Source organism: Zonotrichia albicollis, chromosome 3, assembly GCF_047830755.1.
Source record: "Zonotrichia albicollis isolate bZonAlb1 chromosome 3, bZonAlb1.hap1, whole genome shotgun sequence".
Lineage (NCBI taxonomy): Eukaryota > Metazoa > Chordata > Aves > Passeriformes > Passerellidae > Zonotrichia > Zonotrichia albicollis.
Window position 1 is genome coordinate 14,971,631 of NC_133821.1, and position 12,493 is coordinate 14,984,123.

General features: G+C 46.7%; 1 protein-coding gene across 1 annotated transcript in view; it reads right to left on the minus strand.

The window, feature by feature from the left end:
- The window catches only part of COQ8A (coenzyme Q8A), a 43,271-nt gene that overhangs the window by 6,576 nt on the left and 24,202 nt on the right, over window positions 1–12,493 (minus strand). Inside the window, exons 6-9 of the mRNA XM_005488472.4 lie at window positions 6,515–6,637; window positions 2,960–3,045; window positions 1,773–1,913; window positions 626–707 (exon numbers count right to left, since the gene is read on the minus strand). Of these exons, the coding sequence (XP_005488529.1) occupies window positions 626–707; window positions 1,773–1,913; window positions 2,960–3,045; window positions 6,515–6,637 (432 nt within the window). The remainder of the gene's footprint in view (window positions 1–625; window positions 708–1,772; window positions 1,914–2,959; window positions 3,046–6,514; window positions 6,638–12,493) is intronic.

Below are 12,493 nucleotides of genomic sequence, written 5' to 3' on the forward strand. Positions count from 1 at the left end.
TGCAGGCACATATTTGGAAAAAGGAGTGGTAAGTCCTGCATTCCCTGTGGGAAAAGGGATTTATCCATGTGCTGGGACACCAAGCAAGTTGTAAGTCAGACAGTTCTCCACAGCTCTGAAAAAATAGAGAACATCTGGGAAGAGTACAGAATGGCAGGCATGGAAAGCTACAAGGGAACATGGAGAAGAATGAGTTCTGCCAAATGTACCAGAAAGTAACAGGACAAAGCAAGACTACCTCACCTGGACACTGCCCACACTCCAAGCCTAGAAAGCCACCAAAAGTGAGTATTCCCAGGCACTTTATATTTTGCCAAGAATCCCTATGGGTCTGTCTCTATAGAGAACACACAGAGACTAGGGCAGTTACTCTGCAGCTGTGTGCACACATGGCCACAAACACACAGCTGCACTTCCCACCTGTGCAGCACAACAGGAGAACAGAGCAAGGCTTCCCAAGCTGGCCCTGCACCCTCTGCCTCTCCTGCTTCCTGCAGGAATCTGCTCCTGGGCACACTTAGCATCCTTATGTTCCTTTCCCCAGTCCTTGGAGGGACACATGCAATGTGCTGCTTGAAAGGGGTTGGCACAACTCCACCTGGGAACACAGGGTTCTGTCTTTTACCTTCAGGGAGAATATTGCTCATGCTCAGGACAGCCATCAGGTTGTTGACATCACTGTTGATGCTCTGGGCCACTCCAGGGTACTGTGGGACACAATGGGAGAGGGCAGTGTTGGGGTTAGATGAGGCCTGGTTGTACAGGGCAGGATAAAAACACCTGGCTCAGCCCCCACACCACAATGGGCCAGGGCACCCTGAGCCACACATCCCTCCTCTAAAAGCTTTCTCAAAGCCCAGCATCTAAACCAGGGGACACACAGAAAGGCTAAGATGCAGCTCCCTGCAATCAGAATGGCCTGTTCAGATCCTCTGATGGGAATTCCTTCACCACATGATGAGTTCTCAGACACACAAATCTTACAGCAGCCATGGCAGTCAGTCCTTTCCCTCCCACAGCTGGAAGCACACAGCCCTGGAAGCCCCAGAGTGTCATTCCCAGCAGCAGGGCAGGTGGTGAGGCCCCAGCCCAGTCCTGGCAAGGCACCTCACCCTGTTCTCAGCCTGTCTGTCAAGGGGAAGGAGCCTGCACTGCTGAGGAAACTGTGTGCTCATGCCAGAGGGTTCAGTTTCTGCTGCTGTTACCTTGGCCTGACTTCAGAGAGTCCTTGGGACACAAATGGCTTCAGAAGACACCCACACCCATTGATAATATTTCTAAAGTTTCCCCATACTACAAAAAGCCACCAATGAGCTGACCAGCTTTGCCTGGGATACTGCTCAGTCAGCAGGAACCTCACTCCTTGGGATTACAAACCATGCTGTAGAAGGATGGTTTATAAGCTTTAGCTCTAGAATGTCATTTTGTTGGAAACAGCCACCTGAGGCTGCTGACACCCAGAAAGGGGCCTGGGGCATGTGCACATCCCAGAAAGGGGACTGACCTGGGGAGCAGGTGGGACCCTCCAATACAGTCCTAAAAGTACAAGCAGTCCCTCAGCACCATTATCCCATATTACAGTGAAAATCCATGGGATGTCTCCTGCTCATCTGGACTCAGACTGGCTCAAGCTTTGCTGTGCTCAAAACCTTTGCTGTGCTTTCCACTAAGCTTGCACTTCTTCACTTCCATTAAAATGTTTATTTCTCTAGCAGCACACACATAGCTCCCCTGCCCTTCTCTGAGCACAGACAAAGTTCTGAAAAGCCCACCTGGATTTTCATGGCAACTTCTTTCCCGTTTTTCAAGCGTGCCAGATGAACCTGACCGATGGAAGCAGCAGCAAAGGGGCGTTCTTCAAAGGACTCCAGTTTATCCCTCCAGTTGGGGCCCAGATCGTTGTTCAGAGTTTTCTACAAATAAATAGAAAGGATCAGGGTATGGGAAGCAAAGATTTAAGACTTTCAGTCTTAGAAATCATGTTCCTCTAAGGTGACTGAGTTCTGAGTGCCTATAACCTGCTTTCTAGATGATCCTCTGTGCCTTGTTATTGCACAGCAAGGCAGGGAGTGGTGCAGCCAGCAATGCTGCCCCAGCACTCTACAGGTGCTCATCAGATCTCTGTGGGGCTCTGCCCTAAGGGACAGAAATCTTGAACACAAACACTGCTGCTTTGGCATACAAACATCCCTTTTAGGTGCCACCTGCTATCTTCCAGAAAATGAGCAAAGAAAATGAGTTAGCTATTTCTCCTCTTTCATCATCCTGCCAAGCTGCAGAGAAGCAATCCAGGCATGACTCTCTTTAAGGCAATATTGACAATTAAACATCACAGCCTGCTTTAATATCTTTTTTGCTACCCTGCCAGACTGCCATACTTAAGTTCTAGCTCTGCTTAGTGTCTTGCAGAAGATAAGTAGTGCTGGCAGTTCCTTTGGCATCACCCTTTACACAGTAATTTACAGAGAACATAAACACTGGGGAAAGCAAACTTAGCTTAATTCTGAATTTTCCTGATGGCAAATTAACCAAAATGGTAAGGACAAAGCTGCTGGTTATTTTCCATCAGACTGAGGCTTGTATGTCTGTTTCTAAAATGGGATGTAGACATATCTAGACACCACCTTAAGACCCACAAGAAAGAGAAGAGGAAACACAAGAGGAGGCTACACTCAACAACACCCTATAACCATATTTGTGGCAGCATCCTGCTCCATATCAACATAAATCCCACATTTTTTTTGTCCCCTCTGTCTAGACCCAAACTTCCAATTTTTTGAGAGAAAAGACAACACACAATTGAGAGAAGGAATCACACTTTAGCCCCAACTGAAAATATGTAACATTATGAAAAATTCTATAAAATCCCCATCCACCTCCCTTACTAGGGCATGTCACAGATGACAGTTTTTCTGTCCACTGTCCCTTTCCCTGACAGGCACTCAGGAATATTCCTCACCATCATCTGCTTTATGGGCATGAAGTCGGCGCTCTGACGCACGCGCTCAAAGATCCTCTGCAGGTGGGGGTTGATGAAGGCATCATCTGCCAAGGGAAAGCACACGGCACTCAGAGCAGGCATTGCATCCTTCCACACACAGAGAAATGTGCTCCTGCACTCAGGCAAGTCAGCTGTCCTGCCCAGGCACACCCCAGTGAAGGTTTTAGGAGTAATTCTTTAATTCCTTTGGTGTGGTGACAGTGCTCTGTCCCTGTCACACAGCAACTCATCTCCTGGCTGGCAGCATCCAGGTCTAGGAGAGGCCACTGCCTCATGGAAACACAGGTCACAGAAGGGACCCTGGAGAGCCATCCCAATGCTCCAAGGTTCCCACTGTGGTTTAATCCAGTGCATTTTAAGGGGCAGCAGCTCCTCCAGAATGCTGTGCAATAAAACACCACTTAAACAAGTGCTGAACTCTTGGAGAAACCAGGATTCAGCATCTGCTGCTGTACACAACTGCCCAAACACAGAGCAACTACAAATGAGCAGCAGAGAACACAGCTGGGCCCAAACTTTTAAGTCAGAAGTATTTAGCAAGCAAATATTTACACTCAGAAGAGGAGGGGCTGGGGCATCTTGAAAGATTAATCCTCTGCTTCAGCAAAGGCTTCTACAACAACTCAGAGAAAAACCACCACTGCTGGCAAACTTTTAATTTCATAAGTGATTCTAGAGGAATCAGATTTATCTGCTGCTCTCCCAACACTGGAAAAATCCAGGCTACAAGCCTTGATCCTGAGAACTGAACCTGCACATGCAATTGTGACATTCAAACAAAAATTGATTGTTCCTCTCTAAATACACATGCATGAACCACCTTATATCTATCCCAGGAAACAAGAAACAAACAGTGACCTTTAAGAGGACTGTCCTGGGAAGAAGGATAGAAAGGAATGGACATAGATAAATAATGCAGAGATGTGACATTAACACTCAGCATTATTTATAAATTCCCACTGAAGCCATAGCAGCATTTAAAAGCACTAAAAAAACCCCACTGTGGAGCCAAGAGAAGTTTTTGAGAGGATCAGGCTTTGCAGGAGCAGTGAGTGGAGCTCCTGTGTGATGTTACAAACCTACAGGAAGGTGAGACATTGCATTTGGGTGTGCACTGACACAAACACCTGCTCTGTCACTGATGCTGTATCACTGCCCAGCCTCTGAACACACTCAAAAATATTCTCAGGGCTCTGTGGAGGTATTAACCACCATGCTGCAACGTGTCACCTGCACTGCCAAGGGTGACTGGACAAAAGGAGAAGGGATCTCACTAAGAGTGACTCCCAGAAGCTGTTTGTGTCAAAGCATCAGCATCTGCCACAGGCATTCAGGATCAACCTCCTTTATTCTGCTCACTGCTGACATCCATAAAGCTCTGAAAGGGTTTCCACCCATAGTCTGGGAGGGCATCCATCCTTAGCTGGGGTGCTTGACCACCCCCAGCCTTTGTTCATGAGCACAAGGTCAAATAGCCAAGGAACCTGCAAGTCCAGGCTGACTGTACAGAAACTCAGCAGCAATGTCAAAAATCAGCCCTGCTGTGGGAGCAGCTCTGCCAGGCTTACACCATGCTGATGAATAAGGTTTTACGTCTTTGTGGTCAGTGCTGAGGCCTCACTGGAACAAAACACAAGCAGGAGCCAAGGTAGGGCACTCTCAGCTGCCTTTGCACCATCTCCCACAGCACAGGATGACTGGGGGCCCTTGGCATCTTTTCTGTGCAGGACCTTTAGGAATGTGGGTCCCCACAAAGCCACTGACTCCCCAAACAGACGTCAGGGGTTTTAATGAAATTGCTTTATGACTTGTGCTCAGCTACAAGGAGCCTCTGCGCCCAGTTAGCACCCAGACCTGCTGACAGAAGCAATTAATTCAAACTCACCAGGCCCCAGAGAAGCCCATGAAGTGGCAGGACCTGTGTGAAACCCTCCTGTCCAAAAAGCCACCCCAAGAAACAGAGACTCTGCATTGTCTGATTTATCTCAGCACAGCTGTCCCCCAGCAAGGTCACCACGGGCCTGTGTTCCTGCCAGGCACAGCAGAATCCACACACTTATAGCAAGAGTCCAAATGAGGGCTGGGAACAACCACTGAGGTTGCTGAAGGCTGTTCTGACACCAGAGTGAAGTCAATCACCAAGTATTTGACACTCCTGCCAGAGCAGTGTAACCTTAGGAGACAGCAGGCACGTTATAAAAATCCAGAGCATTTCTGCTCCTCAGAGACAGCCTTTCATAGCTGCCTCCTCTGCACTCACATCCAGGCCTAGGAAAGCTGTGACCAACCTTGGGCACACAGCAGGCACAGCTCAGAAGAATCTGAAATTAATCCCACCTATGGCAGATGAGTTTCAGTGCAGAGCTGATTTCCAGGCATGGCTTGCTCAGCCCACATACCAGGGCAGGGGAAGGCAAGGAGCACAGGAGCTCCTCCTGGAACTGCACTGTGAGCCAGCAGTGGCACCTGGCAGCTTCTGGAGGGTGAGAAAGCAGCATGTGGGTGGCAGCCTTTGGCACAGCAGCTGGTGCCTCCCACTGGGCTCTGCCAGGGGGCCATCAGCCTGGCAAACCCCTAAACCAACTGATTAGCAAATGAAATGCCAGTCAGGGCTCTCTGGGACAGTGAATTGATCTTGTCTGGTTGGTAAGGCCAAAGTATTTAATACTCTACTAGATCCAGTCTTATCAGCTAATACTTACAAAAATTCAAGTAGAAGCACAAAGGAAGCAAAGTGAGTACTTCAAACACTCAGACACTTACTCAATTTCAGAAACACATTGAAAGCTATTTCCAGACAAGTCTTACAGCTATTTTTGGCTGGTTCTTTCCTTCCCTATCAGGCTGGGCAGCAAGGCAAATTGGAAAGAAGCAGATAAGGTTTGAACTGAGCACACCTGCCAACTCCCCAACACTTTAGTGCAGACACTGATGTCACTCATGCCTCCACCTGTGGTCACTGGCCTCAGAGCTCAATGGGTTAAGCAGCATTTTGAAGTCTTGTCAGGATGGAAACAAGTGTTTTATGGCTGATAAATTATCAGCTGTACTGGCCTTTCCAGTAAAGCTTCAGTGCCCACAGAGCAAGTAAGCCACAATCAGGTTGCTATATTGGGAGAGTATTGTGGATATAACCTTGACCACTTTTGGTGAACAAAGAACAGGATCACATTCTTGTTGTCACCCTCTTCCTTTCTAGCAGGACACCTGCAATTAGTGTAATACAGCTCTGCTTGTAACACAGACACTAAAATTCACAGTGTCACCCTATTGTCAACCAATTTCAGTTACAATAAGGACACTGAGAAAGTGGTGGTGTCTAAGTGCATGCACCTATTTATTTCATACTGGGATTAGATGGAACTCAGACATTTCCATCACTGCTCTCACAGGACAAAGCCATTTGTTCAGAGTCTCCACATTCACTGGGCACTGCCTGATTGCAGCCAGCTGACCCTGTGTCACAGCTGGCAGCACTAAGGACAGCTGGGGACCTGTGCTAAGGACACTCACCTTGAATGCTCAGCATCTGTCCCAGCTTCAGTGCTGCTCCCCGCACCTTGCACAAGGTCCTCACGATCCTTTCTGCGTTGGCCTCTGACAGGAAGGGGCTGGAATCCATCACTGCTTTCTTCCCTGAGGGAAAGGAGAGAGGGTATGAATGAAGAACACCCTTGGCAAGCCCACAATCAACAGGAGATTTGCCCTTCCCTAGGGAAATCAAACCAGGACTGCACTGAGTGCCTTCACTGCAAGCCAGGACTGAATTGTACATGTGCCTTGGGACAACTTTGACATTGTTGGCTTGAGGGCCAGGAGCAGCAAGTCACAGCCTCCCAGAATGTGCTGCTCTGCAAACTGTCTGGGATCCTGGGTAATGCTGGTGCTTGAACTGACTGTGCCAGGCAGCACAGCCTAAAACACTGTGCAAAGGTGGCTTGACTCCCACACCATGGGCTGCAGCACAGCCACAGCCTCAGAAGGGCAGTGAGAGTGAGCCACAGCAAGGGGGAATCCTCAAAAGCCTTGGAAGAACACTGGCACAGACCAGCAGGCCTCTTCCAGCCTCTTAATGTGGAAGCTGACCCAGAACAAGGCCAAAACATACACACTCAAACACACTTTCCTGTCCCCAACATGTGTAAAGCCTCATGTCTGACAGGCTCAGAGAGCTCACACAGCCATGCACACACCAGTGCCACAGTTCCAGGTAGGCAACAGGGCCATTGTGTGGCATAAGAAGCACTTTAATTTATTTTATTTTTGTTAAGGGAGAGGGGAAGGAGCCCCTGATTCTAATTTGTGGTCCCTTTGGGAGAAGCAGCCCAGAGCTCCCATCCAGGGCAATGCCCAGTGGAGCAGGGACAGAGGGGACAGACAGACAGACACCACCCACCTCTCCTGCTGACAGCCAGCCAAGCAGGAGCAAGGGCAGCCTTGCAGCCAGGCTGCAGAGCTCACATGCTGATCTTGCAGCTACACTGTTTTTAGAATATTTTAAGAGGAACGGAAGACAGAACAGCTGAAGCCCCCCTAAACAATAAGCAGCACCCAAAAAGACAGCAGATGAAAACAGCCCTGGAGATCTCAGGCAGCAGATGGAAATGAGTGGTGTGTCCTGTGCTGACCAGAGCAGCCAGAGATCCTCTCCTGGATCTCTCAGGAAGGTACACAGAGGGACTTAGACTGGCCAGGGGACAGGAGAAATAACAGAGATAGACTGAAGTAGCTGCTGTCTGAACTCTGGTAGCTCCCACAACTTGGTACCATTTTTTTGAGGTGCCAAGCATGTTACTGATCTGACAGACACCCCTCAGTCCCTGCAAGCAGCTGGATTGCTTACAGACCTTCCCTGCAGAAGTGGTTCCACAGAACTCTGCACTGGCAGAGCACAGATGTGCAGGTACAGGCTGCTCTCCTGCCCTTCATCCCTCTCTTTCTTTCATCTGTTTTTGGGACAGCAGCAGGATGGGAGTGCATGTGGGACATTCTCTCTACAAATCCCTGTCCTAAGTCAAGGATGTACAGGAAAAAGAGGAATAAAAACACCAGGAGTACACAGGACAGCCAGATATGGAAAAGCAGGACAGGTCCAGAATTCACCATTTCCAGCACATTGCAATCTTCAGAACACATTTTCCTCTGGATAATGGATGTAAGGAGACGTAGAGACTGAACAGGTAGAGCTACCCAGGGCAGAAGGATCTGGCTTTACACACTTGAAAAGCTGTCTCTCAAGTGTCCTGTCAGGAAAACTGTATCCTTAGCAATGCTGAGGCAGATCCCTGTATGCGATGACACACAGGACCTAGGGAAAGTACTGAACCAAAGCTGTATCTCCCTTCACAGCACTGCACACAAAAACATCCTCCTTTGAGTCAGCAGCAGAATAAAGGGGTTAGTTAATGATTAAAGCCACATCCAGAAGCCAGTGAACCCTGACAATTTAAACTCTTATCAGAGAAAGGGCCAAACACAAGCAGTCCCAAATCCTCACTGCAGTCAAGGCTCCAGGGGCAATACCTGAGCACCAGGCAGCCCAAAGCACAGGAGCAGCTCTTGCTTGTGTACTTTGGGACAAGTGTGGATGAACAAGAAGGTGACCTGGAAGCAAGAGTGAAAAGCAGTGCTGTGGCAATGGCAAGAGAGAAAACAGACACAGGCTTTCAAGGCTGGGTGGAAAGGGAGTGGGAATAAAACCCACCACAAGTTCATGGAAAAATATACCAATTTTCAGTGAGTTAACATTTTACCCAAAAGATGGCTGGCACCTTTTGGTGCCTCACATTATTTCCTCCCCATCTTCAGATCACAAAGTGGTTTCACCTGTTTCACTAGGGAAAGGAAAAAATGCAAATAGGAGTCACATACAAACTGTGGCAACATGCCACAGAAATTAAGGCTCCTGCAGCCACAGTGCCTGGGCCTGTGAATTCTTCCACAGAACAGGCAGCAGGCAGACACCCTCCCTAGAGCTTGACCCACTTTTATTTTTTCTTCCTTTCCAAATTCAGAATCAGCATGAGCCTTTCTAAACCTGTGTGCAACTCACTGCTGCATCACTCCTTTGCCACCATCAAATGGAGAACTAGTGACCAAACTTTGTATTTGTTTTAGGACCATCTGCCACAGAAACTTTGGGGCAAAGGAATATTTAGGAACATGACCTGAGCACTTGACTGACAACCCAAGAATATTGCATGACTGCCTTTGATAAGAAATCCAGGCCAAGTGGCCAGATCCAGGCCAAGTGCCAGCCTGTCAGGGCTCTGTCCAGCCTGGCATTTGTGCAGAGTCTGAAGAACTGTCCAGGACAGATCATTAATAAGTGACAAAGTTGTCCTTGAACCCAGTCTCTATACTTGTAACAGCAGCTGTTTATTTGGGCACTCTCATTCTAATTCCTGGGAATTTATTCTGCTTTTCCATTCCCACCCTGTGTGGGCCTTCTACTGTATTTACATACAAGTGTGTATTTACATACAAACTTTAAATACTGAGGCTGCCATCAAGGTCACCAGTGACAGAGGAGGTTTTCAGCCTACCAGGAGAATTCAAACTGCAAATCAAGTCAGTCATCCTCTTTTTAATAAGATAGGATGAGCCAAATCACTTAAAGATGGCAGAATAAGGGCCTTAAGCATTATTAAAAACAAAACAAAAAAAAAAATCAAAAAACCTGCATCTCCTTACAAGACTTTGGCAGCAGAATGAATTTATGTCCAGGACATCAGGCTTGGACAGAAAAGGAAGAAATTCACCAATTCTTGCACCAGACATATTTGTTCTAGGCTAAGTCCCTAAGAAATGAATTGTTTATGGAAAAAGAGACAATCCAATACTAAACAAAGATGGGGAAGCTGAGCAGGAAAAAACAGATCAGCAATAGCAGAATTGTTAGAATGTGCAGGAGAGTAGGAATTTGCAGTCCCTCTGATAACAGCAATGGAAAGAAGAAGTACAAGCTGTGCTGTCAGGATCATGTGTAGCTCAGGAGTGTCTGGCAGAGGGGTTGGGACTAAAGGACCAGTGTTTCTAACTCCATTTTAAAGGTGTAAAGACACTTTAATCTGTACTGTCTAGGCAAGAGGAGAGGAGAGCAACCAAGTGAAAACTCTTCCTCATTACTCCAGGATGCCAGTGAGAGTGTGAAATTCTTAGGCATGCCTTTGGGGATACACACAGCCCACTTGTTTAAGTCTGGAGTGCCAAGAAGTTCCTATTAATATTGCAGCAGTAGGGAGAGAAATCACATCCTCCAGCAGCTTCCCAGGAACAGGACAATATGTCATTCTCAAAAGAGGTCTCAGCACAAACTCATGGTGCTAGCAGCCACAAAATTTGGGAACAAATGCCGTGAGCTGAAATCAGGAAAGGGGTGCAGGGGTATTTTTAAAGGAATGTGGAGGTACTTAGGAGATTTTCCCCAAGAACAGCTCAGGCTGGTACTGTCTAAAAACAGTAAGAAAATGGAATCTTGGACTCCCACTGTGTACCCACCTCTCCTCTGCTGTGCATTTCTGCAGGAGCAGAGCCCATGGAGAGAGCTCTCATTCATGGAGTCTTACCCACCACTAAAATACTGTGGAAAACACATCCAAGGACACCAGCTAGAGGTGCAGCTGAGTCACCTGGAAACCTTCCTGTGGCTTTTGCCTGAGACTCCAGAAGAGTACAATGATGGAAGTGTTTCACTTTTGCCTCACCTCCACACTTGCTGCTCTTGGCCCATTCTCAGTTCCATTATTGATATTACCCTACAGCACAACCACTGCTCCAAGATCTTATCTAAGCAGACTTGACAGCAAGATGGGAAGCAACAAGGAAAGGCAAACAAACACCTAAAAATAAAAGCCAGGTCATTTTCTTATTCCCTGCCTAGCACTGAAGTTGGCAGTTCTCATGGCTGCCTTTTTTAATCAAGGTTTATTCAAGAAAATCACTCTTCCCAAAGCAAGATTCACGACTGTAGAGCAGGCTTATGACAGAGAAAAATAGCAATTTTCCCCATCAAGAAGATAAAAGATAAAAAGTTTAAACTTGTTGCTTTATTGCAAGGAGAAAGTGTCTTTTGCCCTCTAAATAATAAAAAAAAATAAAACTAATCCTTTTCATGCTGGAAGAGAGAAGAACAAAGCTCATGTTATTCCCTCAAACTTCAGAACTCTGCAAGCTCATGTTTTCATTTAGGGTGTGCCTAATTAGAAAACACTCTGGCAAGCAGAGAAATACCAACAGTTGTGCAATTCCACCTCTGTTAAAAGCAACACAAATCATCAGCTTCCAACGGGTATCAACAGCCTGTCAAACATGCCAGGTGCTGAAAGCAAAAGGCCTTCAAGGATTCTCTCCAGGATGAGCTGTGTTTGCCTGAGTGCATGTTTTTAAATCAAAGCAAAGAAACCCTCCCATCCTCAAACACCTCAGGTCTGAGAGAGAAACAAGAACTCTGTGCCAAGGATCCTTTTTCTCTGCTGGGCTGCTCTGTATTGCCTTGCTGTTAATATTTGCATTTTGGTATTCCAAATACAAGCAGAGTCATAGGTTGTCCACAACCCCTGCCTCCCACTAATGGGAATGTGTTTCATATCCTGAAGTGTTGTTTTATGGTTTGGGAATTTATTTTGGTTGGGATTTTTTTGTTCAGTTGCTTTGTTTTTTCAGTGTTTTCCCTCCAAATTTCTTCATTTTTCAGCCACTCCACACCTCCTGAAACAGAGGTTCAGTTTCCATCCTTCTTCCACCCCTAAAGATGACCAGGGTGAAAACAGAAACTGAATTAGAGTAGACAGAACTGAATTAGAGTAGAATTACAAGGACAGAACTGAATTAGAGTAGAATTACAAGGACCCAGCAGTTGTCATTATCTGAAACTAATGATTCTGAACCAGGAACAATTTGACTTCATTTTTATTTCTGGCCTAGCTACAAGTATTTCAACCTTTCACCAGCTCCCTCCAGTCACTGGAAGTAACCCAAACACACAACCACAGCAGGCAAAGCAGGGAGACCAGCTGGAGACCAAACAGCCTGCAGCAACCCTAACAGACCTTGACATTCTGCAGTGTCCCACCAAAGCTTTTTCTGGATAACAAACAAGTGAATGGAACCACAAACTTTAGAGTAATCTCATGTTTTCTGGAGAACCACACCTGAATTTTCTATGCCCTAAAGCATAGAAAGACCTAAAGACCCCTCACAATATTTTACCAACACATATGCTTAGAAGAAAGCCACCACAACATGATCAGGTACAACTTAGGAACATTTTGCCTCCAATTTCACATAAGCTGGAAAGGAAGGAGGATCAGGTCAATTTGCATAGCACAGGCTTTTGCATGTTATGAGAATCCTTTAGAAGGCAGCACAAGACAGATGTTGGAAATAGAGAATTCCCATTTAACAGGAGCATAAAGTGCTTTGTCTCTCTTACAAGAGAACAGCCATCCTCCAAGTTCCTCCTAGCCAGAGCATCCTTTCATTTCAAAATTT